This window comes from Emydura macquarii, unplaced genomic scaffold, assembly GCF_026122565.2.
Source record: "Emydura macquarii macquarii isolate MOO-44397 ecotype Brisbane River unplaced genomic scaffold, CSIRO-AGI_Emac_v2 contig_2847, whole genome shotgun sequence".
NCBI lineage: Eukaryota > Metazoa > Chordata > Testudines > Chelidae > Emydura > Emydura macquarii.
The window spans coordinates 4538-30909 of record NW_027132984.1 but is presented as its reverse complement, the minus strand read 5'-3'; the positions used below and the strand labels follow the sequence as shown (position 1 = coordinate 30909).

At 45.1% G+C, this 26372-nt stretch overlaps 1 protein-coding gene across 1 annotated transcript; it reads left to right on the top strand.

Annotated features, from left to right (window-relative positions):
* Positions 1 to 9370: 9370 nt before the first annotated feature.
* LOC137166439 (E3 ubiquitin-protein ligase TRIM11-like) lies at positions 9371 to 24006 on the top strand. Its single transcript, XM_067568168.1, has 7 exons — positions 9371 to 9787; positions 11307 to 11402; positions 13057 to 13287; positions 15589 to 15611; positions 18769 to 18884; positions 20940 to 20972; positions 23402 to 24006. The coding sequence occupies exons 1-7, from the start codon at positions 9371 to 9373 to the stop codon at positions 24004 to 24006; spliced, it is 1521 nt and encodes a 506-aa protein (XP_067424269.1).
* Positions 24007 to 26372: the final 2366 nt, after the last annotated feature.

Below are 26372 nucleotides of genomic sequence, written 5' to 3'. Positions count from 1 at the left end.
TGCCTGCTTCTCACCAACTGCAGCCTGAAGAGATTTTGATATCTTGTGCCAAGGGCTTTGCATGAGGCACAGATGGGCTCCTCAGCCTCAATCCAACTTCTCCGAAGTCCTGATCGGCAAAAAGGCCTGGGGGATCTGTATTATTCCCAGTGACGTACACAATCAAGTGGTTTTCACTGAGAGGCGATTTTAACCCATTTCTCAGAAAATAATATGCAGACTCAGACCAAATTTTCATACTCCAGAACGGTGGACTTATCTTTGACGGACAAACACTGTCAGCTGTGCTTGAGTATGAGCCACTGTCTCTTGCCAAGGCAGTGAAAGCACCTGCTGCTCTTTGGTGTATATAACCTGTGAGTTGGACTCTAATAAGATCCAACTGGGTGACGTTGGGCCTAGTATCAGAATAGATTTAGAGCAGGGGAGCAACCATTAGGCAATACCTAAAGATATCATTTTTTTATAGTAAAAATCTTCTCAGTTACTGCCCTGTTTATAATCCCCCTTTTAAGGAAAATTTCACCAAAATTTTTTTATCAAGACAACTCTGGTGCCAGTTGTAGGACCTCCACAGACTACATTGGTAAAGGACCTTCTCCTGATGATGTGTAACAATCAAGTCAATCATGCTGACTCTTTTACATCTTTTTCATCTACGCTGACTATGATGAATTGTCCATGGATCTGTGCGCTATGGTGGAAAGCTATAACACTACGCTTGAGTGGCTTTGTCCTTCTCTTTCCACGAGGATCCCATAGGTAGTGCTTTGAAATGTTTTATCTGCCCCCGAGGACTTTTTCATGCAGGCTGCTACAAGCTTCTGGTCTTTAGGTTAAAGGGAGAGGTCTACGAGCTGCTCTTTCAAATGTTAAAACAAGACTTTCAACTTTGCACTTTGCATTGGGAGGTTTCATTTTGAGGATAGAGTTAACATGATGAGCTCTTGCAAAGCAATATGATGGTTACTTATGGGCATTGTGATTTAACCTTATCATTGCAAATCTGAAGGCTATAGGGTTATAGTTATAGAGAAGGGTGAGTCTATAATTTTTAGGGGAAATTACAAGACAGTGTTAGGAAGTCCTGTGTTCTGATTGGTCATTAAACATCATGCTTGTGGCATATATTGCAACCCCATGCAGTGTCTTTGGGGACCAATGTATTACACTTGTGAACGGTTGATGTATGATTGTGTCTTACGCCATGGGGGAGAGTGCCACAGCTCCTCCAGGAACTAAAAGCAGTATGTGTGTGTGGGGTGGGGTGATTAAGGTTAGTCACTGATACGGTATACAAACCTGAAGTACCAGTCCTACAGCTTCACACTCCTCCTCTAGGGCCACATGGCCTCCCCTTTCACGCACACAAGCCTACCATGTGTAGCCAACAGAAAGGGTATCAAAGCTTTACCAGTATAGGGAAGGAAGAGTGGGTTCAACCACTTCACCTTCTTAAAAATGTAATTCCAACAGTGGCCCCTGATGGCAACCCATTGTGTTATTCAAACAAACAAAAAGCTTAGTTTAAGCCAGTTCTAGCTGCTAAGAGCAAATAATTCCTAACTGAGAACTAGAAAAGCCAGGCAATACAGGGTAAAGCCAGACAGCTAGATAACACACCCTCTCACACACACAATTCTGATACTGCCACTATTATTGCTAATGATCAAATATTGGTTTAAAACCCCTGCAAGGTTTTCACTCTTCTCTCATTTTCACGTAACAATCTCAAATCCATTCTCATGTTGCCTGATTTCCTCTGTCCTTTCTGAATATAGATTTAAAATATTGTATCATTTGGGGGCTTTTTTCCCCTCCAGCAGTAAACTGTAGCCACTTCTAGTTTTGGAGGGAAACTGTTGGCCTGAGCCACTACTGCACATTCTGGCCAGGTGGTGTGGTAGGAGTTAAATTTCCTAAGATCAACTGTTGCCTCATCTTAAATCTCTTGTCTTTCCATTTATTAGTTATTGACAAAATATCTGATTAGATGTGTTCCAATTTTCAAACACTGATAGAAAATGCCCTGAGTTTGCACTTTTTCTTTCCAATCATTGAATATTGATGTTAAATCACCTTAGATTTTGCCCCATTTCCATCCAAATTCTCAAACATTGATATCAAATCCGGCCTCTTTTAGGGTGAGGGCCTTTTTGTCTCTAATTATTGACTACTGATATAAAATCCCCCTCAGATTTTACAACACTGCACTGTCACAGGGATGTTGTGAAGCACCATTACCAACATTTTACACATGGGGCTACAGGCACAGAGACATTAAATGACTTGACCAAGGTCATACAGTAGGTCGGTTTCAGTACTAGGAATAGATTGCAGGGGGCCTGGGTGCCATTTAGTGCCCTCTTCACTGAGCCATAGCTGCTGTGAAAGCACTTCATGTCCTATCTACCATGCTGTGGTGCAGGCAGGAGCAGATAGAGGTCAGCAGTAAAATGGAGAGAGAACAATGCTGGATAACAGCCAGCAGGAACTATGTGCTATGCAGTGTGTACAGCATGAGGGTGGCAACTAATCTCTCACCTGACTAGCCCTGTAAGCCAAGAGAGTGCTGAATAAATGTCACCAGATCTTCTCATGGAAAATTACAAACAGCTGTCAGAGGTAGAGGAGGGCAAGCACCAGGATAATGAAGCCAACTTCTAAATCTGGTCTGAACCATCATGAGCGTAAGAGGCTGATGGATATCGGTGGCAGTCGCATGTATTAGTAGAAGAAGGTAGAGGTTGACGTGGTTCAATGAAATAAAGACCACAACTAACACCTCATAAAGGGTCCTTCAAAAAAAATGTGTCATGCTTCAATTTTGCATCACTCACTTCCCTGTTCTTGTGCATTCCTGTGTGGGTCTATACAAGATCCCCAGCATTTAGCAGCAAGGGCCTCTGGTTTCTGCAATGTTCCATGGCAGTGGGTGAGTTGAAAGTTCAGCAGCAGATTCTGTATATTAAAAATTCTTTTTCATTGAACATAAACATGTATAATGCAGTTCAGTGAAACTTCCTTTGGGTTTTTTATTATGATGTAAATTTCCTGCTTTCAAATAACTGCATTCTTGCATTCGAATGCTTTCAAATTCCTGCAGTCAGATAACTGATTGGTGATTGCATTGTGGATGTGGGTTATCAAATGGAAATTGAGGGAAAGCTGCAGGTTTTGTTGGCTGAAAAGAGGATTTTTGAGACTTTTGGCACTTGGGAAGCAGTTTGGGATTCTGCAATAAATCATATTAGTTGGATGTGTATTCCAAAATGCTTGGCTCTGAATGGTTAAATAAGGAATTTGAACTCAGTACTCCTGAAAATCCAGCCCAACCTGGCACAGAATATTATTAATACAGAATAATTCAACTAGCTCTAAGGTTTGCACAATTATTTCACTGATATGAAAATGAGCTTGTGAATAGAGAAAATCTGGACCATTTTATTGATACCAACAATTGTACTACCAGCAAACTTAATAATATAAATGTACACCATCAAAGCATGCATTTAACCACATTTTACAAGGACCCATTTGAGCAAGAATTCAGATACAATTACAGCAAAATCAGGGAGATTTCTACAAGATAAAGAAAGATGAGTTATATAAAGAACAGATATGCACTTTTTAAACACATCTTGCACCTCATGAAAACAACCTGGAGGTAACAGAGACTGGACATTTTAATTTTAATTGAGTGCATCTCAAGGGGATTTTCCATATGATCCGTTCATATTTATTTTATAATCCCAATATTGCCAGAGTAACCCTGCTGGATTATTTACTTGACAATATAATAAGGGGTGGAAGAGATAATCTTTCAGGAAATCCAGTGCATGATGGATCTTTAGCATCACTCATATTTTGCATCAATCCTATATTTCTCATCTCTTTTTGCATTTATATCTTATACTTGGCAGTAGACACAAGGGAACTGATTGGGCTTTCAGATCTCTGTTCATTTAAAATTTACTTTGGCAAAATCCATGTGGGCACCAATCTTTTGTTTCCGTCTCAAAATGCACCTCACACAACAAACCAGAGCTTTCCAGAAAGTTTTAACAGACAAATTTCCCCCTCAGGACCACTCACTGGGGGACTTTAATAAGGTGAACAAACAAGCAGTTTGCCTACATGGGGAAAATGCACTATTTTGGAAAATATATTAACGCATTTAAACGAACACCATGATCAATATGACAGAGGAACTTTTGAAAACCCTGCCCTAAGTTATGTAGGAGCACACGTTCCACTGAAAATCAGTGAGTCTTACATCACTTGGGTTATTTTGCAAATCCCAGCCTTCACAGCTCATACACACTCTATCTGCTGTATTTCAAAATATATATTACCTGGTTGTAACTCAATAACAACCAGCTAATGTGGTTATAAACACTCCTGCTCTCCTCTTCGGCCAGGCCTCCCCCCCTGTTCCCCACTGCCCCAGTTGAGTTGTCTCTCCCTGGCCCTTGGTTGGGTCCATCTGCCACAGGGGGCTCCCTCCTTCCTTGGTGAGACCCACCCCTCCCACTCCAGACAGAGTTGGCATCCAAGGAGCATAGGGACGCAGACTAGAGCGCCTCTCTGCCAGCCTACAGAGCTCCAAAACCACAGAACTTTGTGTACAGCATCACCCGCCCTACAGCCCCAACTGTGCGGATGGGGCGGCTGAAGGAGGGAGGGGAGAGAGAAGGTTGGTAGGTGGGGTACAGGAGCCTGTTTCACAGGGACAGCTGCTGGGACACCTTGGGGTGGGGACCCAGTGTGAGCTGGGCCTCTCGGCCCTAGGGAGCTAACATAGAGTAGTGTATTTTGAACAAGTAGAACTGAGAAGGGGAGGGGTGCAGACTAGCGAATCTCCTGGGTCCCGCCCAGAAGAAGGGGCAGAGTCTGTCTCTTGCAAAAGAGGCTGGCGGGAAGGTGACAATTGGGTTCCCGTTACTAGCATCAAAAAAAGCCACCTGTTCCCCTTCATAGTCCAGATACATCCAGATCCTGTGGGGTGCCCAGCTCAGGGACAAGGGGGTGCTCGGCTCAGATGATGTGAGAGCCCAGTACTCACCCTTTCTGCACTCCACAGCCCAGATCCCATGCTCAGGGGTAAAGCTGATCTCGCCCTTCTTCTTCACAGTCTCTCTCGCCACCCCCAGTACCCAGAATCCCCTCTCTGCCACCTCCACCTCCCAGTAACATCTGCCCGCAGTGAATCCCTCACAGCCCAGCACACAGAGCTCAGTGTCAAATCTCTCAGGCATGCTGCGCAGAGATTGCCATGTGCATTCCCATGACACACTTCTCCGATCCGCAGACAGGACGAGCTGGGGATGGGCCGTGTCTGGATCCAGAATCATGTTCGCTGCAGAGAGAGAATCAGAGCGTTAGGGGCAGAGTTCAGCCCCGGGGGAGGGTCCCATCCTGTCAGTGACAGAACCTACCCTAGCCGGTTCCAGTGAGTCCAGCCATCTCCTCCCTCCGGGATTTACCTAGCCCTGAAGGGGAGCAGCTCTGAGATCTCAGCAATGTGCCCGGCGGATTCACACCCCTGACAGAGCCAGTTCAGTGATAGAGTGAAAGGATCCGCTCAGCTGAGCCAGGCCCCCAAAACCCAGAGCCTGATTTTCAGTGATTCCTTTCTTGCGGTAGAGACAAGGGGGTTAGAGCAGTGGTCCCCAAACTGGGGGGTGAGCTCTCCTGGGGGTGGAGAGGAACATTGGGGGGGGTGACGACAGGGTCTGAGCCAGCCCCAACAGGGGGTGGGGAGGGAACACAGCCCAGCCCCACTCTACCCTCAGCTCTGCTCCAGCCCCGCTCCAGCAATGGCCCCGGCCCCAGCTACAGCTCCAGCCTTGCCCCTGGCTCCAGCTCCCGACATAACTCCCAGTGGGGTGCGAACAGATCACATTACGGGTAAGTGGGGTGCAACGTAATAAGTTTGGGGATCACTGGGTTAAAGGGAGGTGGTTTCAAGCCACTTTTGTCCAATAATTCTACCTGGCACCTGCTGTAAGTTACAGGTGGCTCAGGGTTGCAAAGCAAAGAGCGCCCACTATTTAATGCATTGTGTCTGTGCCCCCAGTATGTGCCCCAACGCATCCCCTGCTCCAAGGGCTGGGAGCAGAGTTGCTGTAGGGCCCCTGTGCCAGCTCCACACTGATTGAGGTGGCAGCTCCTTTCCCCAGGAGCTATTTTCTGGGGTTTGTTTCCATGCACATTGCAGCTCCTTTGCTCTGACAGAGCAGCATCAAAGGGCCTGGGAATCAGGCCCATGGAATCTTTCCTCATTCACACCCACCTCTGAGCACAGTCCACCCACCATATTGGAGGCTTGATCTTCCCCATTAGCTCCTCCCCAGACAGGCTCTTCTTCATGGCCCACATGGTAGAACGTCAGTTATGAATACCAGAGTTACAGACTGACCACACACAGCTCATAGAATCATAGAATATTAGAGATGGAAGGGACCTCAAGAGATCATTGAGTCCAACCCCCTGCTCAGAGCAGGACAAACTCATCTGGAACCAGAAGCAGGCAATCAGGCAGCAGCAGAGACTAAAAAAAACAAAACAAAAAGCAAACACGGCCTCCATTCCTGAGTGGTTCGTAACTCTGAGGTTCTGCTGTACCAGTGTAATGCAGTGAGTGACATCTGAGGCCCTCTGTATTGTCCCCCATCGTCATTCTGCTGCAATTCTGAGAGTCTCTACTAGGAGCCAATGTTACACAGCACATCCCTCTCCTGACTCAAGAACAGAATTATATAAGTAACTCCAAGGAGTTCCAAGCACTGTGAAAACACTAATTAGTTATCAGTTCTTCGCACTTGTACAGAATCTAACATCCATAGATCTGAAGATGCTTTCCAGAGCAGGGTGAGCATGCTAACATCCATCTCAGAGAGGATGAAATTAAGGCAGAGGCAATAACCAACAAACACCCTGCCATGTTCACAATCAGTCAGTAGCAGTCCTAGGAATAGAACCCAGGCATCCTGATTCAGTCCTGTGCTTTAACTATTATACGGCTGTCTCCCAGAGCTGGGTTTAAAGTGTGTGCTCTGACTACTAGACAATACTCTTCCAGCCCTGGGAAAAGAACTCAGGAACCCTGAGAACCAACCTTCTTTTAGCCCCAAAGTGAATCAGGAACACTCCCACCACCGCACACAAAGCAGCGACTCCTGTAATAGACGTCAAATTGTTTATTTGCTCTCCAGATCCTGGTGAGCCCTTTATCCCTTCACCTAGGGAAGAGGGAATGAAAAATACTGCTCCTTCCCGCTTTTCTTCCCCACATCATCCCAAGTGAAATAAAATTTCAAAGTCATTCCCCTCTCCAGAAAGGTAAATGCCATAAAGATAAAAAGCGGGTTAAGTAGGGATGTTTTTGCCACTAATAAGAAACATGACTGAGAAAGAGAGGCAGATCTGGAGAGCATCCTCTCCCCCTCTAACCATTTTTCAGTATGTGGGGAGAAGGCACAGCTGTTGCATTGAGATTTGGACACATCGTCCATTCAAATTAAGGAAGATGAGTGCACAACAGGCCCTAACCTCAGATGGGTCATCTCAGTGCAGACAGTTAGGTTTCTAAATCCCCTAGACACTGCTGTGAAAGTCTCAAACCCTGTTGCCCGATGAGAGCAACACAGGACTTCCTAACACTGTCTTAATATTTCCCTTATATTATAGACTCGCCCTTCTCCAAGAATAGAGATGGGCTGGATTTTAGCCTTCAGATTAGCAGTGATAAAGTGAGATGAAATTACAGTGTCCATAAACCCTTGTCAGGCAAAATGATGGTTAGAATGAACCTCCCAACACAAAGTGCAAAGTTGAAAGGTTTTTTTTTAAATTTTGAAGAGCAGCTCATAGACCTGTCCCCTTAATTGAAAAAGTCCTCAGGACAGGCAAAAAATTACAAGGCACTATCTATGGGATCCTCCTAGAAAGAAAAGGACAAAGCCACTCAAGTGTAGAGCTATATGATACAATTTCATTACAGTCAGTGTATCAAAGGCAGCTGACAAATGTAAAAGAATCAGCGTGATTGACGATCTTCACCCATCATCAGGAGAAGGTCCTTTCCTAATGTGGTCTGTGTACTGAATGCTGGCTATCAACCCTATTGACAGGAGTCAAGGAAATCTGAGGCCCCCCCAACTAGCACTAGAGTTGTCATGACAAAACATTCTTCATAAAGTTTCCCTTATAAAGGAGATTATAGACAGAGCAATAACTGCGAAACTGTTGCTGTGAAAAAATGATTTCCTTAGTAAGGAGTGGTGGCTTCCTTGCCCTAAATCTCTTCTTATACTTGGCCCAATGTCTTCCAGCTGGATTTTATTAGGTTCCAACTCACAGGTTATAAAGCAAAGAGCAGCAGGCACTTCCACTACCCTGGCGAGTAACAGTGGCTCGTACTCAAGCAGAGCTGACAGTGTTTGTCCGTCAAAGATAAGTCCACCGCTCTGGAGTCTGAAAATTGCTCTGAATCTGCGTGTTATTTTCTGAGAAATGGGTTAAAATCGCCTCTCAGTGAAAACCACTTGATTGTGTACGTCACTGGGAATAATACAGATCCCCCAGGCCTTTTTGCCAATCAGGACTTCGGAGAAGTTGGATGGAGGCTGAGAAGCCCGTCTGTGCCTCATGCAAAGCCCTTGGCACAAGATATCAAAATCTCTTCAGGCTGCAGTTGGTGAGAAGCAGGCAGTGACTCCTGCCACCAGTGTCCCAGCCACTTGTTTTCCCTCTTTCTCTGTCACAGACCATCTCTATATCCCCTGATGGCCTGTGGGAACACGGCTAGGAAGATGGTATTTAGAAATGATTGTATCAATCGCAGAGGGCAAATGTTAAGTAGAAAAAAAGATGGATACTGCCAGAGTTCTTGGGTTGAGGGGGCAGGACTCAAGGATGTTGCCCCTAGAAGGCTGAAATAGCACTGGCAGCTCACAATACTTTGTAAGTTTTCCCAGAACCACCTGCTCCAGAAAGCCATGCCAGGAGCTATGCTAGGGGCTATGTTATAGGTACCTCTGGAGACCCACAACACAGTAACGCAGCAATGGCTGGAAGAAATGCTGCATAGAGGTGGGTGTGGCTGTTTTTCAAACAACTGTTCTGCAGTGTGGACGTGCTGCACCATTGCAGGGACCAAGAGTGTCAGGTGCTGCCACCTTCACAGTCTGTCACAGAAGAGCCTCCCTTTGCCAGCTGAAACTGAAAGGGGTTTCCAGACTCGCAAGAGTTACATGAGACAATGAATATATAGGAACTTCCTGTACGGTGTTCAAAGCTCAGTATCCGCCCATTTCTGAGAAAAGTAAAAGGAAACTAAATTCCTCTCTTCTCTGCAGAAGCAGCCATGGCTGCTGTGAATCCAGCAGAAACGCTCCCAGGTTCACTGACTTGTTTGGTGTGTCTGGAATATTTTAAAGATCCAGTGTCTCTAGACTGTGGGCACCATTTCTGCCAAGCCTGCATCACTCGGTGCTGGGAGGGATTGCGTACAAACTTCCACTGTCCTGAGTGCAGACAAACCTTTTCCCAGAGAAACTTCAAACCAAACAAACATCTAAGGAATATTGTAGAAGTCTCCAGACCACTTCCACTAAAGTCAATAACAGAACCAAATGTTGAGAGAGTGTGTGAAAAACACAGGAAGGTTTTAGAGCTCTTCTGTCAAGTGGATCAAATACCCATTTGTGTGGTTTGCTATCTGTCTGGAGATCACAAAGAACACACTATGGTTCCCATAGAGGAGGCTGCTGAGGATTACAAGGTAAGAAATCACTAACCAATTTTAGTTGTTCAGAGTCAGCAGTGACCCCATTGTAAAGGTTACAGATGAGTTTTCATAAGTGGGATTTGCCTCCATGTTTCTGAAAACCACACTAAAGGATATACCAGCTTTGGTGTTGGTGAGGATGGTTTGTGAACAAGCTTTCTGCTAGATAGCCTTTGAAGAGAGTGTCCTAATCACTGGCCTATGGGGTAATCCGAGGCAGGGCTCTCTTATTATCTCCTGTTGAAGTAGTTCCACTGTGTATGAATAATTAAATATGAACTGGTGCTGGGGGACTGGACCTTGGCTTCCCACCTCCCAGGAAATCAGTCAGACACACTTTACATGAGAGGTGTTCATCAGAATCTAAAAAGCTTAACATGTTTGATTATTTCCCTTTCTCCCCTCACCTCCCAATTATTTAGCAGGGGATCAGGGGAAAAACTGAAAAAGGAGACCTATGTTTACCAGATGCAGCCAGTTGAGATCTAGGGGGGAAATTTTCAAAGGCACAAATGACAGGCACCCGACTTTCAACTGTTATTTGTGCCTTTGAAAATCCACTAGTACTCAAAGGCAAGGGCAAGGTTGCATTCTCTAACATTATTGGGTATTAAATTTCATATACGTATTTCATATACGTTCTCCAGAATGTTATGTTGATAGGCCATCAGCTATTTTTAGCTTAGTGGCACCTCTGCAGACCAGCAGGAAGAAGCAGCTGGCAAAGGAGTTTGATCACCCAGGGAGCCACTTAATGGACCAAAATTAGTTCGATTCAACCAAAAGTTCGTATTAGAACTGAGCTGTCAGGTGACTATTCCAAAGTGCTCAATGCCACTGAAGTATTAGAGACCGAACACTATTTTGTTTCAAGACCTTGGCTCAGACTGGTGAATCACTGCCGCTAATGGCTAATATGGTAGGGCAAGAAGCAGCGTGCACCAGACAAAACTAAATTTCTGACCACTACCAGCAAGCAGCCTCCAACTCTAGATTACAATCAGTTCAGTATTATCCTGCTTGGACAAGGTATCAAACAGGTAGCAACTTGCAAGTACTTAGCAAGCATCATAAACAGTGCTGGAGGATGTTTGAAAGTTGTGCATGCTTGAATAGCAGCAGCCACGGCCACGCTCCAGGCTTTTCCACAGCTTCGGTGGAGGCATCTGGGCATCAAACTTATGATGAAGGTGTGGATCTACAGAATCATGTATAGCAGTGAAACATGGGCACTGAGGAAGGATGAAGACCACCAGACTGATGTCTTTAGCAGGAGCTTCTTATTAAGTGGCAGGACATTTATATGTGTTTATGGCCAGGATCGGGGTGAGGTGAGGTGGGGTCCATGTTTTACCTAGTGTTAATTAGTGGGGCTTTCACTCAAAAATGGTGGGAGCCACAGAACTAGAGCACTCACCCATTTTATTATGTATTTAATATTCTTGCAAATATAAATAAATGGGGGAAATCCTCCAAAAGCAACCAAAACTAAACCAGGTTTTTCTGTTGTTAGACTAAAATTAAGGGCCGTTTGGAGATTCTGAAGAAACAGAGAGAAGAGATTCTGTCATTTAAATTGAATGGGGAAAATCAAAGCCAAGAACTGCTGGTAGGTGCTGTTATTACTCAGAAGCCAATGTGCACAGGGACATTATCAACACACTGCCTAGTCTGAGTACAATGAGAGGAATAGCGAGAAATATGTTTTTGTCCACGAAAGACTATTATTTATTCTCATTGTAAAGAAAAAGTGTTCTGGCTTACCTGAGAGTAGGTAGGAAAATGGAGCATTAAAGCAAAGAGCATTAAAGAAAGAATTTTAATAATTTGATACTTTTATTTATAATTTCACTGTAATTTGTTTACTTAACAGTAGTTTCTATTTTAATCTTTCAACTAGAAGTGTTAGAAAGCTTTTAACCAAAACAAACTTCTTGCAGATACGTGAGATTTAGCAGAAAACAACTTTTCATGGGAAAAAGTCACTTGCACAACATTTTTCAATTTTTGTGAGGAAATTTCAAAATGAAACAAACATTTTTGTGTCATTTCAAACTGAATTTTTCATTTTGGTTTTAAAACCCTGAACTTTTTTCAAATTTTCAAATGTTTGGGTTTCGTATCCCTTTCTTTCCTCTTTTTAGTTCTTTTTGCCATTGAGTGCACTAAAATGAATAAGTTCTAGGGTTATTTCCCCAATTTTTCCTTTTTCTTTTTGCCACTTTTTCAAAACAGGAGAACTTTTGAAGAGCTACAGAGAGAAAGGAATAAAAAGAAAAAATGGGGGGAAATAAATTTTGTTGTAATTTGGGAAAAGGAAGGAACAAAAAAGTTAAATTTTTCAGACGTCATGGCAAGATATTTTTCAAACAAATCAAAAGAAGTTCCATTTTGAACACTGAGAAATGGAAACAACTTGGACATTTCAAATTTTGTTGTGCAAATGTGTCCCATCTCTCCGTTTTTTGGCCAGCTTTACTTTCAACAGAGATAACCACAACAGAACTATCGGTGCAGCTGCTATAGGAATCTGCTGCCCCAGTGGAGACTGGTCACTTATGGCCTAACACAAAGCTTACTGAAGACACTGGAAAGATGCCTGTTGAGTTCAGTGAGCTTTGGAACAGGTCCATAGTGATATCACTGCTAGACATTGCCATGAAGAAGATCTGGGTTCCTAACTGGGTCTGATTTCCTTGCTCCTAGGGTGTGAGGGGCCAGACAGTGCTCCAGAAGCAGCATGAATTAGCAGGCTTCTGTCCGGTTCACATGCACACATTCCTAAGAGACCTGCAAACTCTGATTTGCATGTGCAAATAGGTGTCTTCCCAGCAGCCCAATCTGTGCTCAAGGTCCCTGTCTGGATTAAAAATGAAGCTTAATGGAGTGCCAAAATCTGTGTATTCAAAACTAGTTTCAGAACTCATGAGAAGTTACATTCGATGGAGTTGCAATGACATGCTCCCATGTGCCTACACAAGGCTTTATAAAATGTCCCATTACTCAGTGGTTCTCCCCTATGTCTAAGGGGTCTGTGAAAGACTTGGACTGAAATCTGAACTGAACAGAATTCAGCTATATATACAGACAATAGTTAATCTATAGGGGTCTGCACCTCAATTCAAATATCCAAGGGGGTCCACACCTCTATTCAAATATTTTAGAGGTCTGCTAATGAAAACCGCTTGAGAAGCAGTGCCATAACTCATCCCGTGTTACTGTCCTTGACTTGGGCTTTCTCTTTTCGTATCTCTTCATTTCAGAAACAGCTAGAAACTGAGAGGCAGAAGACTGTGTCTGAGTTTCAGCGACTCCACCAGTTTCTGGAGGAACAAAAACAACTCCTGCTGGCTCAGCTGGAAGAGCTGAATAAGGAAATAGAAAAGAGGAGGGATGAGTATGTTGCCAAACTATCTGAGGAAATATCGTCTTTCAGTCACCTGATCAGTGCAATGGAGCAGAAGTGCCGGCTGCCAGCTAGTGAATTCCTGCAGGTGAGATGGTGTTAGAAACACTCCGGAACCTTTCACAACAAAAGAAAATCTCCTAATCCTTCACTTTTGGAGTGTAGGATTGGAAGGTCAGAACATATAGTATTGCTAAAATACACGTTTTTTTCCCTTAAGGGCTTGACCAAAAGCCCATGAAAGTCAATGGCAATATACTCACTACAGTGGGCATTGGATGGAGCCCTAAATGGAAAAAAAAACCTTTTGAATTCTAGTTGGAGAAGACCCCTTCAAAAATGGCAAACTCCAAACTCTGTTCTCCCTATCTCCTAATGCAAAAACAAAGGGACATTCATTAAAATTAGAAGGTGGCAAATTCAAAACTGATCCAAAGAAACACTTTTTCACACATCATGTAATTAAACTGTGGAACTCATTGCCACAGGATGTCATTGAGACCACGCATTTAGCAAAACTCAAAAAAGCGATTGGACATTTATGTGGATAACAAGAATATCCAGAGTTATAATTAATGATAGCAAAATATTTATAAGGGACATTAAACTTCATGCTTCATTGCTTCAGCCAATCTCTAACTATTAGAAAGCAGGATGAAAATGTGGGTGGTAGATTGTTACACCTTCTTCTGAAGCATCCTGTACTCTTCACCTTTGAAGACAGAATACTGCCTAGATGGACCTCAGGTTTGATCCAGTCTGGAACTTCCTGTATTCTAGGGTGACCATATGTCCTGTTTTGGTCGGGACAGTCACTTTTCTAAACCCTGTCCCGGCTGACCCAACTTTTTCAGCAAAACTGGGCATTTGTCCCATTTGCTAGAAGTGGGACAAATACGCAGTTTTGCAAAAAATGTGGGGTGCAACCCCTAGCAGGGCAGGGAGTAACTTGCAGGGAAGGGGCAGCAAGCAACTTGGGCCAGTCCTGCATGAGCGAGTGTCATGTAGGACTGGGTCTAGGGCCATGGGGCTCAGGCAGCAGGAAGGCTGGGTCTGTGTGGCTCAGGCAGTCGGGCGGGCTGGAGGGACTGGGGCCAGCCCTGTGTGGTGTCCCATTATCCCAGTGGGAAAGTATGGTCACCATACTGTACTCCAAGCTCCATCTTCAAAAGATGAAGCCAGTCTTTAATTATGGAAATAGCTAAGACTGAAACTGAGTTTCCATTTTAAGCTTGATTTCGCTACTCTTCCTACATACCACAAAAAAAGGGACGATCTTGGCCTCAAAGTTGGTACATGCGTAGGAAAGATAGGCAGTATGGCAAGAGACCACCCTGGCTTAACCAGGAGATCTTCAATGATCTGAAACTCAAAAAAGAGACTCCTACAAAAAGTGGAAAATAGGTCAAATTACAGAGGATGAATATAAACACATACTTTCAGAGTAGTTAAGCAATGGTAAAAATTGCCAAAGGAGGTTAGTTAAACACCAATAAGGAATGTTCTAGATTATGCTATGAGTGCAGGGGTCTGGACTAGATGACCTCACAAGGTCCCTTCCAGTCCCACAACTCTATGAGGTTTGAGACTGTGGTGATTTTTTCTGCCAGAGCTGAAGTGAGTTAGGCAAGGCATTCATTACTTTTGTTACTCTGAAAGTATAAGTAGTCTTTAGAATTGCAAAAGCCTTCTAGTGATTTTAATTTTCAAAAGGTGCCTCTAACTAGCATAAAAGAAAGAAGGTGAGAAATAAAACTTAGTATACTGGACTTCTCTAGCTGATATCTAGGGTCAAATTCTCTGTGTAACCAGAACCTGCTGTGGGCAGCATTCTTCACTCCTTAGCTCTGCTGCGTTGAGCCTGGGCTATAGGATAGTGAATGACCTCTGTTACTCTGTACCCTAAACCCATTGTTCTCATCCAGCCCCAACTTCCTGTGGCTGTCAAGAAGTCCACAGATGGGGCGTCAGAATGTTTATGGGAGAGTGGGGAGAAAGTTTGCAGTATTGGGCATCACATCAGGGGGCATTCTTCCTGCTGGACCCACTGGAGTCTGCAGGAGGGGATCTTCCCCAAACCTGCGAGTGTTAAGAAGATTCTTCTTCAACACATTGCAAGACTGAGCCCTCTGATTCCATGTGTCATCTGGTTATCCTGATGTCATTACACTAAGAGCTAGTGTGTCTCCATATACAACTTCCTACACCCAGATCCTACTACTAGAGCACTTCTCCAAAAGAGCAAGGGCTTTTTGTTCATAATAAATAAATAACAAATCATTTCACTTTGAAACTCAAACTATGAAGACAAAGTGAGTCCCCTCCAATGCAGGAGGGACCCCAGGATATGATATATGGGACTGAATTTCCTTTTACCTTTCTCCTCTAGGACATCAAAAGAACCCTGAGCAGGTAGGTGGCTCCTTCTCACTCATTCTCCCTTCCAAATGCAGAGAAGGGCTTTTTGGACATGAGATATTGCTCCCCATGGTCCAGCAGTGCAGAGTGTGCTATTGGCTCCCAATCTCCCTCTATTAAATCTAATCTTGCGGCTGTTGTCATTTTTATTACGCTTCAGAATAGTCCAGCCTAAGAAAAGATAATAGATCATAGAAAGTTATTTACCTACAGATAGGGTAGTTATTTATAGTGTATCTGGTGGAATGGATACCTCAGGAGATTGGGGATGCGAAATGAGTCTCTCATTTCTAGACTCCAAACTTCACCTATATTGGTAGCGATGGAAAGTCAGTACCATTTGATGACTATTGAATGAGCTGTTTATTACTTGTTTCTTATTATGCAGTGAGCTCTATTGGTGTGCTTGGTGTGGCAAGAGATATGATGAAAGAAACATTCTCTTCTCTAAAGAGTTTATAATGTGCTATTATTAGTAGCACAACGGTAGTGCCTAACAGCTCATGGCAAAAACAGGGCCCAATATGCTGGGTGCTTCAAAGACACATAGTAAGAGACAGTCCCTGCCCCCACGAATGTACAGTCTAAATAGACACAAGAGACAAAGACGGAGAGGGAGGAAGGATTAAAATCAACTTAAAATGACATTTAATAAAGTCAAGCGCAAAGTGCTGCATTTAGGAAGAAAAAATCAAATATACAAATAAGAAATGGGGAATAACTGGCTAGTTGTGGGACTGCAGAAAGAGATCTGCGAGTTTAAGTGGATCACAAATTGAATGAGTCAAAAGTGTGATGCTGTTGTGAAAAAGGGAAATGTCACTCTGGGATGTTGTCACAGGTTGCCCTACTCATGTCATTTGGTGCCTCCTCCTGGCTGATCTGAGGATTAGCTCTCTTCCAGGTCCAACTTCTCCACTTTCAGTCTCTCCGCCCACAGTCCTCTTTCTCACTCTCACTCACTGACGCTATGTCTACGATGACAGCAGTGAATTTGCCGCCGTCAGATTGACTTCTCCAGATCGATTGAACAGAATTGGAGACCCGCTCAATCGATCCGGAAGTCGACAGAATAAATCCACCCCCTGGAAAAAGAGTAAGGCTGCGTCGATAGAAACTCATTTCCCATTGGCACAGTGTAGTCTAGACGACACACAGTATAGACTTTAGGAAGTCGACGGAAGATATGCAAGCTACTCTACGTAGCTCGTGTATCTCCCATCAACTGCCGCTGAATTTGCCAGTAAATATAGATCTGGCCTAAGTGGTTTCCCCTTCCGCTGTCTAGGCAATGCCATTCCAACAGTGGCCAGTAGGGGAACCCAGACCCACCAACAACTCTCGCAGACCAGTGATCCTTCCACTCTCAGCCAAGGTCTGTTTAGTACCCAGCCTTGGTGCTCTCTCCCTGTGTTGCTTCCTATTCACCTCCCACAGGCTTTCTTCTCCACCCGTCTCTCTTCACGGTACATCCTTCCATCAGGGCCAGGCTCTTTCCCTGGGTTCCCTCCTTCCCTCTCTAATGCACAGAGGATGGCTGCAGACTTCCTCACAGCAGCCATTTCTGTTGCCAGCTTCCTGGCTTTATACTAGCCCAGCCCCCACCTGCTCAGCTGAGCTTCATCTTCCAATCAGGGGTTGTTTCTCTGGCCTAAACCCGTCATGTGTGGCCTGTCTCACTAATTAGCCCTTCCTCAGCTTCCTTCACTCTTGTGGAGCTGACGTGGAGTGAACATATCACAGATGTATTAGCAGGAGTTTCCCATGTAAGACACAGGAGGACGTTATTCCACCCTTCTCGGGACTGGTGAGGCCTCACTTGGAGTGCTGTGTCCAGTTCTGGGCACCACACTTTAAAAAAGACGTGGACAAACTGGAGAGAGGTGAGAGACCAAGAAAAAATGATCAGAGGTTTAGAATGCATGACCTGTGAGGAAAGGTTGAAAGACTGGGAATGATTAGTCTAGTCTAGAGAAAAGAAGACTGTCGGTGAGCCTGATAATAGTCTTCAAATATGTTTAAGGCTGTTATAATGAGGACGGTGACCAGTTGTTCTTCAAGTCTATTGAGGGTAGAACAAGAAGTAATTGGTTTAATTTGCAGCAAGGGAGATTTAAATTAAATACTGGGGAAAATGATCAGAATAGTTAAGCACCGGATGAGGTTACCCAGGGAGGCTGTGGAATCCCTGTCACTGGAGGCTTTTATGAGCAGGTTAGACAAACGCCTGTCAGGAATGGTCTAGGTAAATTTAATTGTGCCTCAGCGCAAGGGGGATGGACGAAATGATGGAGCTTACCCACTCTCACAATACAAGAACAAAGGAACGAAAGGCAACTAGTGTGAACCTGAGAAAAAGGAATACTTTTCTTTTTAAACAACTCATGATTAACCTGTGACAATCATTGCTACAAGATATTACTGAGTTTCATAGATTCATAAAGTTTAAGTCTAAAAAAGACCATAAGTTAATCACATTTCACCTGAATATCATAGGCCCTTACATTTTCCCCAGTTATTTCTATATTTAACCCAATAATTTGTATTGGACTAAAGCCTAATTCGTGTTTAACTAAAGCACCTTCCAGAAAAGCATTCTGTCTGGATCTGAACACATCAAGGAATGAAGAATCCACCACTTCCCATGGGACTTTCTAATGGTTAATCACCCACACTATTAAAAATGTCTGCCTTGTTTCCAATTTGAATTTATCTGGCTTCAGTTTCCAGCTGTTGTTTCTTCTTATGTCTTTGTCTGCTAGATTGAAGAGCCCTTTAGTACCCAGTATATTCCCCCCGGGAAGGTATTTATACACCAGACTCAACTGCCACAGTTCTCGCAGTGTAAGGCGCTCTTTACCAAACTTCAAATCATTTTTCTGGCTCTTCTCTGCACTCTTTCCAATTTTTCAACATCCTTTTTAAAATGTGGACACCAGACCTGGATGCAATTTTACAATATTGGTCTCACCAAAATGAACAGGAAGCTGGTAGTGTCACAACTGGTAGTGCACCTATTCATGGGTCAATAGAGAATTTAATCCTCTAAAGTCCGCTGAGGGTACAACATTCACTAGAATAAAATTCATTTTAGTAAAAACAAATATGAACAAGCTCCATCATGGGTAACACCAAGTGATTTGTGCTTCAGATGCAAGAGAAAGAAGTTTCAAAACCCAGTGGCCTTTTCTGCTGAGCTGAAATGGAGAACGTGGGAATCTTCTCTAAAAAATGCATCTCTGGAGACCACAGTGAAGAAATTCAAAGGTAATAAACAGTCACCCGGGGAATTGACAGAGATGGGAAAATCTCTCGGGGACAATGACTCCGGCTTCAGAGTTAACTAATTATATGGGTTTATGAATTCCCATCACAGGTCTCGATGCAGCATATACACACTGGATTAGGGTCTGGGGATTTTCCTTCTTATCAGCAATAAACATTAACCTCAGCCTGAGCTTCCTCCAGAACTCACTGTTTTTAAGAATGTCTGTTTGGGTTTTTTCCCTGCAAGTCCTCTCTCTTGCTTTAGATCTAGGATCTAGGACCACAAACGGGTGGAAGGTCCAAGCCTGAGTCAAGCCAAGACTCAGGGTTCAAGGCCTATTACTTTGCAGTGTAGAGGGATCCCCCTGGACTTATGCTCTGAGAGTGCCAAAAGTATCCCATGATCCCATGGCCAATTTTCTTTGTCCGCTATAGAGTCATAGAATCATAGAAGATGAGGGTTGGAAGGGACCTCGGGAGGTCATCTAGTCCAACCCCCTGCTCAAAGCAGGACCAACCCCAACTAAATAATCCCAGCCAGGGCTTTGTCAAGCCGCACCTTAAAAACCTCTAAGCATGGAGATTCCACCACCTCCCTAGGTAACACATTCCAGTGCTTCACCACTCTCCTAGTGAAAAAGTTTTTCCTGATATTTGACCTAGAGCTCCCCCCACTGCAACCTGAGACCATTGCTCCTAGTTCTGTCATCTACTACCACTGAGAACAGCCTAGTTCCACCCTCCCTGGAACCCCACTTCAGGTAGTTAAAGGCTGCTATCAAATCTCCCCTTACTTTCCTCTTCTGCAGACTAAACAAGCCTAGTTCCCTCAGCCTCTCCTTGTAAGTCTTGTGCTCCAGTCCCCTAATCATTTTTGTTGCCCTCCGCTGGACTCTTTCCAATTTGTCTACCTCCTTCCTGTAGTGGGGGGCCCCAAACTGGACAAAATACTGCAAATGAGGCCTCACCAGTGCTGAATAGAGGGGAATACTCACTTTCCTCGATCTGCTGGCAATGCTCCTACTAATGCAGCCCAATATGCCCTTAGCCTTCCTGGCAATAAGGTCACACTGTTGACTCATGTCCAGCTTCTTGTCCACTATAACCTCCAGATCCTTTTCTGCAGAATTGCTGCCTAGCCAGTCAGTCCCCAGTCTGTATTTGTGCATGGGATTTTTCCATCCTAAGTGCAGAACTCTGCACTTGTCCTTGTTGAACTTCATCAGATTTCTTTTGGCCCAATCCTCTAACTTGTCTAGGTCATTCTGTATCCTATCCTTGTCCTCCAGCATATCTACCACTCCCTCCAGCTTAGTGTCATCTGCAAACTTGCTTAGGGTGCAATCTACCCTATCCTCCAGATCATTAATGAAGATGTTAAACAAAACCAGCCCCAGCACCAACCCAGCCAGATTTGGTGGATAGTCACGTTTGTTCCCACTGCACCACAAACGAAGGGCTAGAGCAGCCACATTTTGGCAGGGTGGAAGATGGGTGGTTGGACTCAGGCCTGCATAATGCAGTTTAGATGCTGGAGTCCCAGGTTGGGACTCAGGGTTCATCAATTCCTAACCTGGGCTTACAAATGTGTGTAGACGCTCAAGCTCTAGTTTAACAAACCTAGGGTCTGCTAACTCAGGTTCTATTGACCCTGAATTTACACTGCAGTGAAGACATACCCAGTGAGATCACCAAGTCTGTCAGGAGGGATGAGTCATTTGTGAGCACTAGTGGTACAGAAGCAGGCTTAAGATTGTTTGGATGCTAATCAGTGAAAATGTTTCCATGTGTTGCTCTGTGTGGGAATTATGTGCTGTTTCAGAGATGTTTAGGTAACCTTCGGTAATTGTCTTAGTTTTTAATATGTAGGGTTAAGTGTTAGTGATGTGTGTAATGGTTCGTATTGATCTGAATTGCACTTAACCACATTAACTGTAAGCTAATACAGTTTGTTTTCTTTCCATTTTGCTTTGGTTTTGGAATCTTAACAATGTGAGTGTATTCATAAACATGACAATATGACATTTAATCTTTTTCACCCTTTTCTTCCTGTAGACATACTGTCATCTAGACAGCAGTGGGACAAAGGTAAATTTCTGGGATCAAGTGAAAGTTTTCATATGAATGATGGTGGCACATCGGCAGCACCACAGTTGGGGTTTTGTTTCAATTTTGCATTTGACAGGAGCTGAACACCATGTTGTTACTGGGAGCTCCACAGACCGTTCCTAAAAAAAAGAAAGTAGATTCTTTTCTCTGTTATAATTTAGAATGTTTAAATAGTGGTTGGGGTTAATGAGATGGGCTGGGGAGAAGAGGGCCGTGTGTCTCAGGAGAGATCTGAGAGTTTAAAAATCTTTTAGAAAACCTTTTGGAAAATCAGACGAATGTCTCACCTCTTTCTCAGAACTCTTTATGGACACGCATCACATCCCCTGGCTCTATTATTATTATTCTTTTATTTATTAATGAATGCCCAAGTGGTTCAATAAGGATGGGAAAGAGTTCAACAGCTAAAAATATAAAGTGGAGAGAGAAAACAGAAATGTGTAAGTCAAAAGAAAAAATGTGAAAAGTGCTTAGGAAAGCACCACACATTTTAGCCATTCAACAGCCTTGGGGCCAGCAGGGTAGAGTCTGGAAAGTCCCCCTGATAGCCCCGCAGATGAGCAGCCATTCAGAAGTGTGTGGCATCCTCAACTGCACTGCAGCTACGCAGCACCACGGAGACCAGTGATGTTTCTGTAGGAGCAGTTTTTCTGCTGCTCAGTTGACACTGATCTTCAGGAGGAAGGGGGCTCTGCAAGGGGATAGGGCTGTGAAGAGTTGTATCATTGCACAGGGGTGCTTTGCATTCCCCTTAATCTGCTGGAACCCTCCTAAGATGCCAGGATCTCGAATCACATCTGTGGGGAGAGGTGGGTGTGAATGAGGAAAGATTCCATGGGCCTGATTCCCAGGCCCTTTGATGCTGCTCTGTCAGAGCAAAGGTGCCTCAATGTGCATGGAAACACCCCAGAAAATAGCTCCTGTGGAAAGGAGCGGCCACGCCAGTCAGTGTGTGTAAGGAGTGGAAGAATTTTGTGACGCGGGGGGCTGCGTAAGTGGCAATGGCTAGGCCCGTGGCAGTATCACCGAGGCCTGAGTTAGCATAAGTAACGATAGCTAGGCCCCATGAGCAAAAGCTCGGTGCCTCATGAGCTGGGCATAGACTCGGGCCGACGCGCAGAGGTAGGTTAACCGCATAAAATTAGGTCAATTGTAGAAAACTAGACGAACCACAAAACCAGTTTAAGCCAGCTAGAAGTCAGCAGAAGTTGTAAACAAGTGCCTGCAGCTTATCATGAATTGGGCCCCAGCTAAGTGCCAATAGCAGAGAGAATAACAAGTGTTAGGACCCAATCCCCAAGTGGATTGAGACATAAACCAATGAGCTTATTGCTTGAAGTGTGGGGAAGGAGTATATCAGGACCCCCCCGGGTGCCGCCCTGCCCCGAAGCTCTCTGCCGGCCTGTAAAAGATCCAGCAGGCGCAGCGTGGCAGGTCTACCCCCTGGCTGCAACTCGCTTACAAGAAGGACGATGAGCTTCCCCTTTCTTATTGTGTTAAGCGCCTGATTTATGATTCTAGGAGCTTGAAGTACTGTAACAGCAGTTCGCAGCTTAAATAAACTGACAGTGTGGTTAATTGCTCGTCCGCCTGCCCTTTTCTCACTTCCGAGAACTCAAACCACGAATCCTCCGCCTCGGCAGAATACAACGTGGAGCTGGCACAGGGGCCCTACAGCATCTTTGCTCCCAGCCCTTAGAGTAGGGGGTGGGGTGGGGGCAAACTAGGGGCACAGCTGAATGCATTACACTCTGGATGCTCTCTGCTTTGCAGCTCTGAGCCCACTGCAACTTACACAAGGGCAAAGTAGAATAACGAAAGGACAAAAGTGGCTTGAAATCATCTCCCTCCACCCTGGTGGTCCCCAAATGTTTTACGTCATGCCCCATTTACCTGTAATGTAATCTTTTCACACCCCACCGGGAGCCGTGCTCGGGAGCTGGGGCCAGGAGCAGAACTGGGGGTAAAGGGGGGCTGGATGGCGTTCCCTCCCCACCACCCATTGGGACTGGCCCTGCCATGCCCTCCCCCCACACCCTGACCGTTCCTCCGCGCCCCCCTGGGAGGGCACACCTCAGAGTGTGGGGACCATGGCTGTAATCCCCCCGCTTCTCTCTACCTCAAACACCAGAATGGAATAACTGAGGATCAGACTCTGGGTTTTGGGGGCCTGGCTCAGCTGAGCTGATCCTTTCACTCTGTAACTGAACTGGCTCTGTCAGGGGCGTGAATCCCCCCGGCACGTTGCTGAGATCTCAGAGCTGCTCCCCTACAGAGCTGGGTAAATCCTGGAGGGAGGAGATGGCTGGACTCTCTGGAACCAGCTGGGGCAGGTTCTGTCACTGACAGGATGGGACCCTCCCTCAGGGCTGAGCTCTGCCCCTAACACTCTGCTTCTCTCTCTGCAGCGAACGTGACTCTGGATCCAGACACAGCCCATCCCCGGCTCGTCCTCTCTGTGGATCGGAGAAGTTTGAGATGGGCAGGCACACAGCAGTCTCTGCCCAAAACGCCTGAGAGATTTGACACTGCACCCTGTGTGCTGGGCTGTGTGGGATTCACCGCGGGCAGGCATTACTGGGAGGTGGAGGTAGAGGTGGGGGATGAGCTATACTGGATCATGGGGGTGGCCAGAGAGTCTGTGCAGAGAAAGGGCGAGATCAGCTTTAACCCTGAGCAGGGGATCTGGGCTGTGGAGAGCACAGGGGATTGGTGCCGGGCTCTCACGTCCCCTCAGAGGAGCATCCTCTTCTCCCTGAGCCAGGCACCCCGCAGGATCCGGGTGTATCTGGACTATGAAGGGGGACAGGTGGCATTTTTTGATGCCAGTAACGGGGACTTGATCTTCACCTTCCCGCCGGCCTCTTTTGCCGGGGAGAGACTCTGCCCGCTCTTCGGGTTTGGACTCGGAAGGCGCCCTGCTCCGCGTCTTTCTCTGTTGGGTCTCCTGGACATGCTCCACTCTCTGTTCGATTCCCGGGGCCAAGGTGCCCAGCTCACCTTGTGTCCCTAAGGTCCCCGACTGTCCCCATGAAACGGGCTCCTCTAGCCCCACTGTACTGATCTCTATGACTGTGGAGAACTCAACCAGCCAGCTCCCCTCACCCCTCACCTGCACAGACAGGGCTGAGGGGGGAGCAACACTCTAGCCATAGCTCCATGGGTCTGGAGCTCTGGGGGAACGGGGGAGGGTAGAGAGGCGCTGTAGCCTGGGTCTCTATGCTCCTTGGAGGCCAACTTTGTCTGGAGGGGGGGCCATCAAGGGAGGAGGGAGCCCCATGTGGAAGAGGGACCCAGCCAAGGGCCAGGGAGAGACCCCTCAACTGTGGCAGTGGGGGGAGCAGGGCGAGGCCTGGCTGAAGTGTCTGGGGTGGGAGGACCAAGTGGGGGGGAGGCCTGGCTGCAGAGGCCGGAAGAGGGAAGCAAGGATGTTTATCATGTGAGCCAGTCATTAGTTAGCTGCCACCAGCAAATAGATGTTAAAATGCTGCAGTCAGTGTGTGCGTGATTTTAAGCCTGGAATTTTCAAAAGAAGTGAAGCGACGTCAGACTCTTTGATTTTCAATGGACCATGTGCTCCTAAATAACCTAGGATTTGCTAAAGAATATATGTCGTATTTATCATTGTGTTAGTTTCAATGTGTTAATATATTTTCTTGAATAATGCATTTTCCCTGTTAAAGGAAAATGCTTGTGTTCTCCTCTTCACCTTATTAATGTCCCTCACTGAATGGTCCTCAGAAAGAAATTTGTCTGTTAAAACTTTCTGGAAAGTTTGCTGTGTGAGGTGTATTTTGAGATAGAAGCAAAGGGTTGGTTTCCACATGGATTTTGCCAAAGTAAATTTAAAATGAACAGAGACCTGAAAGCCCAATCAGTTCCCTTGTGTCTGCTGCCAAGTATAAAATATATAGGCAATAGGAGATGACAAATATTGGATTGATGCAAAATATAGGAGTGATGCAAAAGTTCCATCATGCACTGGGTTTCCAGCTAGATCATCTCTTCCACCCTCTATACCATCAAATAGATAATCTAACTGTAAGGGTGGGAATTCCTCTGGCAATACCAGGAATATGAAATAAATATGAATGCATCATATGGAAAAACCCCTTGAGATGCAATCAATTAAAACAAAAATGTCCAGCTTCTGTTACATCTGGGTTGTTTTCATCAGGTGGAAGCCATGATTAAAAATTGCATATTTGTTCTTTATGTAACTCATCGTTCTTTATCTTGTAGAAATCTCCCTGGTTTTGCTGTAATTGTATCTGAATTCTCTCCCAAGCTGGTTCTTGAAAAATATGGATAAATGCATACTTTGATGGAGTATGTTCTTATTATTAAATTTGTTGACAGTAGAATTGTTGTTGGCATCAATAAAAAGGTCCAGATTTTCTCTGACAAGCTCGTTGGCAGATCAGTGAAATAATGGTGCAAATCTTAGAGCTAGTTGAATTATTCTGTATAAATAATATCCTGTGCCAGTTTTAGGCCTGATTTTCAGGAGTACTGAGTTCAAATTCACTCTTTAACTGTTCACTGCCGACCATTTCAGAATAAAGACCCATGATTTATTGCACAATCCCAAATGGCTTCCCAAGTGCCAGAATCCCCTGATATCCTCTGCCCAGCCAACAAAACATGCAGCTTTCCCTCAATATCCATTTAATAACCGACATCCACAATGCAGTCACCAATCAATAAAAAAACTCTGGAGTTCTTTGAAGGCAGGACATTTACATAAAAATAAATAACCCAAAGGAAGTTTCATTCCACTGGATTATTCATGTTGGTTGTTCCATGAAAAAAGCATACGGAATCTGCTGCTGAACTTTCGGCCCTTCCACTGCCGTGGAACATTGCAGAAACCAGAGACCCTTTCTTCAGTGGTTAGGTCTTGTCTGCTGCTAAGTGCTGGAGACCTTGTTTATACCCACACAGGAATGCACGAGCACAGAGCAGTGAGAGAAGCACAATTTATTGAAGCATGGTACATGTTGTTCCTTGAACGACCCTTTGTGGTCTTTATTTCATTGAATCAACTCAACCTCCCTCCTTCCCCTCATACATGTCACTGCCACCTATATACGCCAGCTTCTCACACTGCCAGAAGGGCTCAGACCAGACTTAGAACTTGACTTCATTATCCTGGTGCTTGCCCTCCTCTACCTTCGTATTTTCCATGTGACGATCTGGTGACGTTTCTTCAGCACTCTCCTGGGTGGCAGGGCAAGGCTGGTACTTAGTTGCCACCCTCATGCTGTACACACTGCATAGCGCATAGTTCCTGCTGGCTTTGTCCAGCCCTGCTCTCCCTCCATTGTAATGCTGATCTCTATCTGCTCCTGCCTGCCCCACAGCATGGCAGACGGGACA

What these genes read in the sequence shown, in the direction of transcription:
- LOC137166439 (XM_067568168.1), top strand. Translation starts at nt 9,371, where the DNA reads ATGGCTGCTGTGAATCCAGCAGAAACGCTCCCAGGTTCACTGACTTGT. An exon ending in ATCAAAGCCAAGAACTGCTG is followed by an intron (nt 11,403 to 13,056) that starts GTAGGTGCTGTT and finishes TCTTCATTTCAG; the next exon opens with AAACAGCTAGAAACTGAGAG. An exon ending in CAGCTAGTGAATTCCTGCAG is followed by an intron (nt 13,288 to 15,588) that starts GTGAGATGGTGT and finishes TTTCTCCTCTAG; the next exon opens with GACATCAAAAGAACCCTGAG.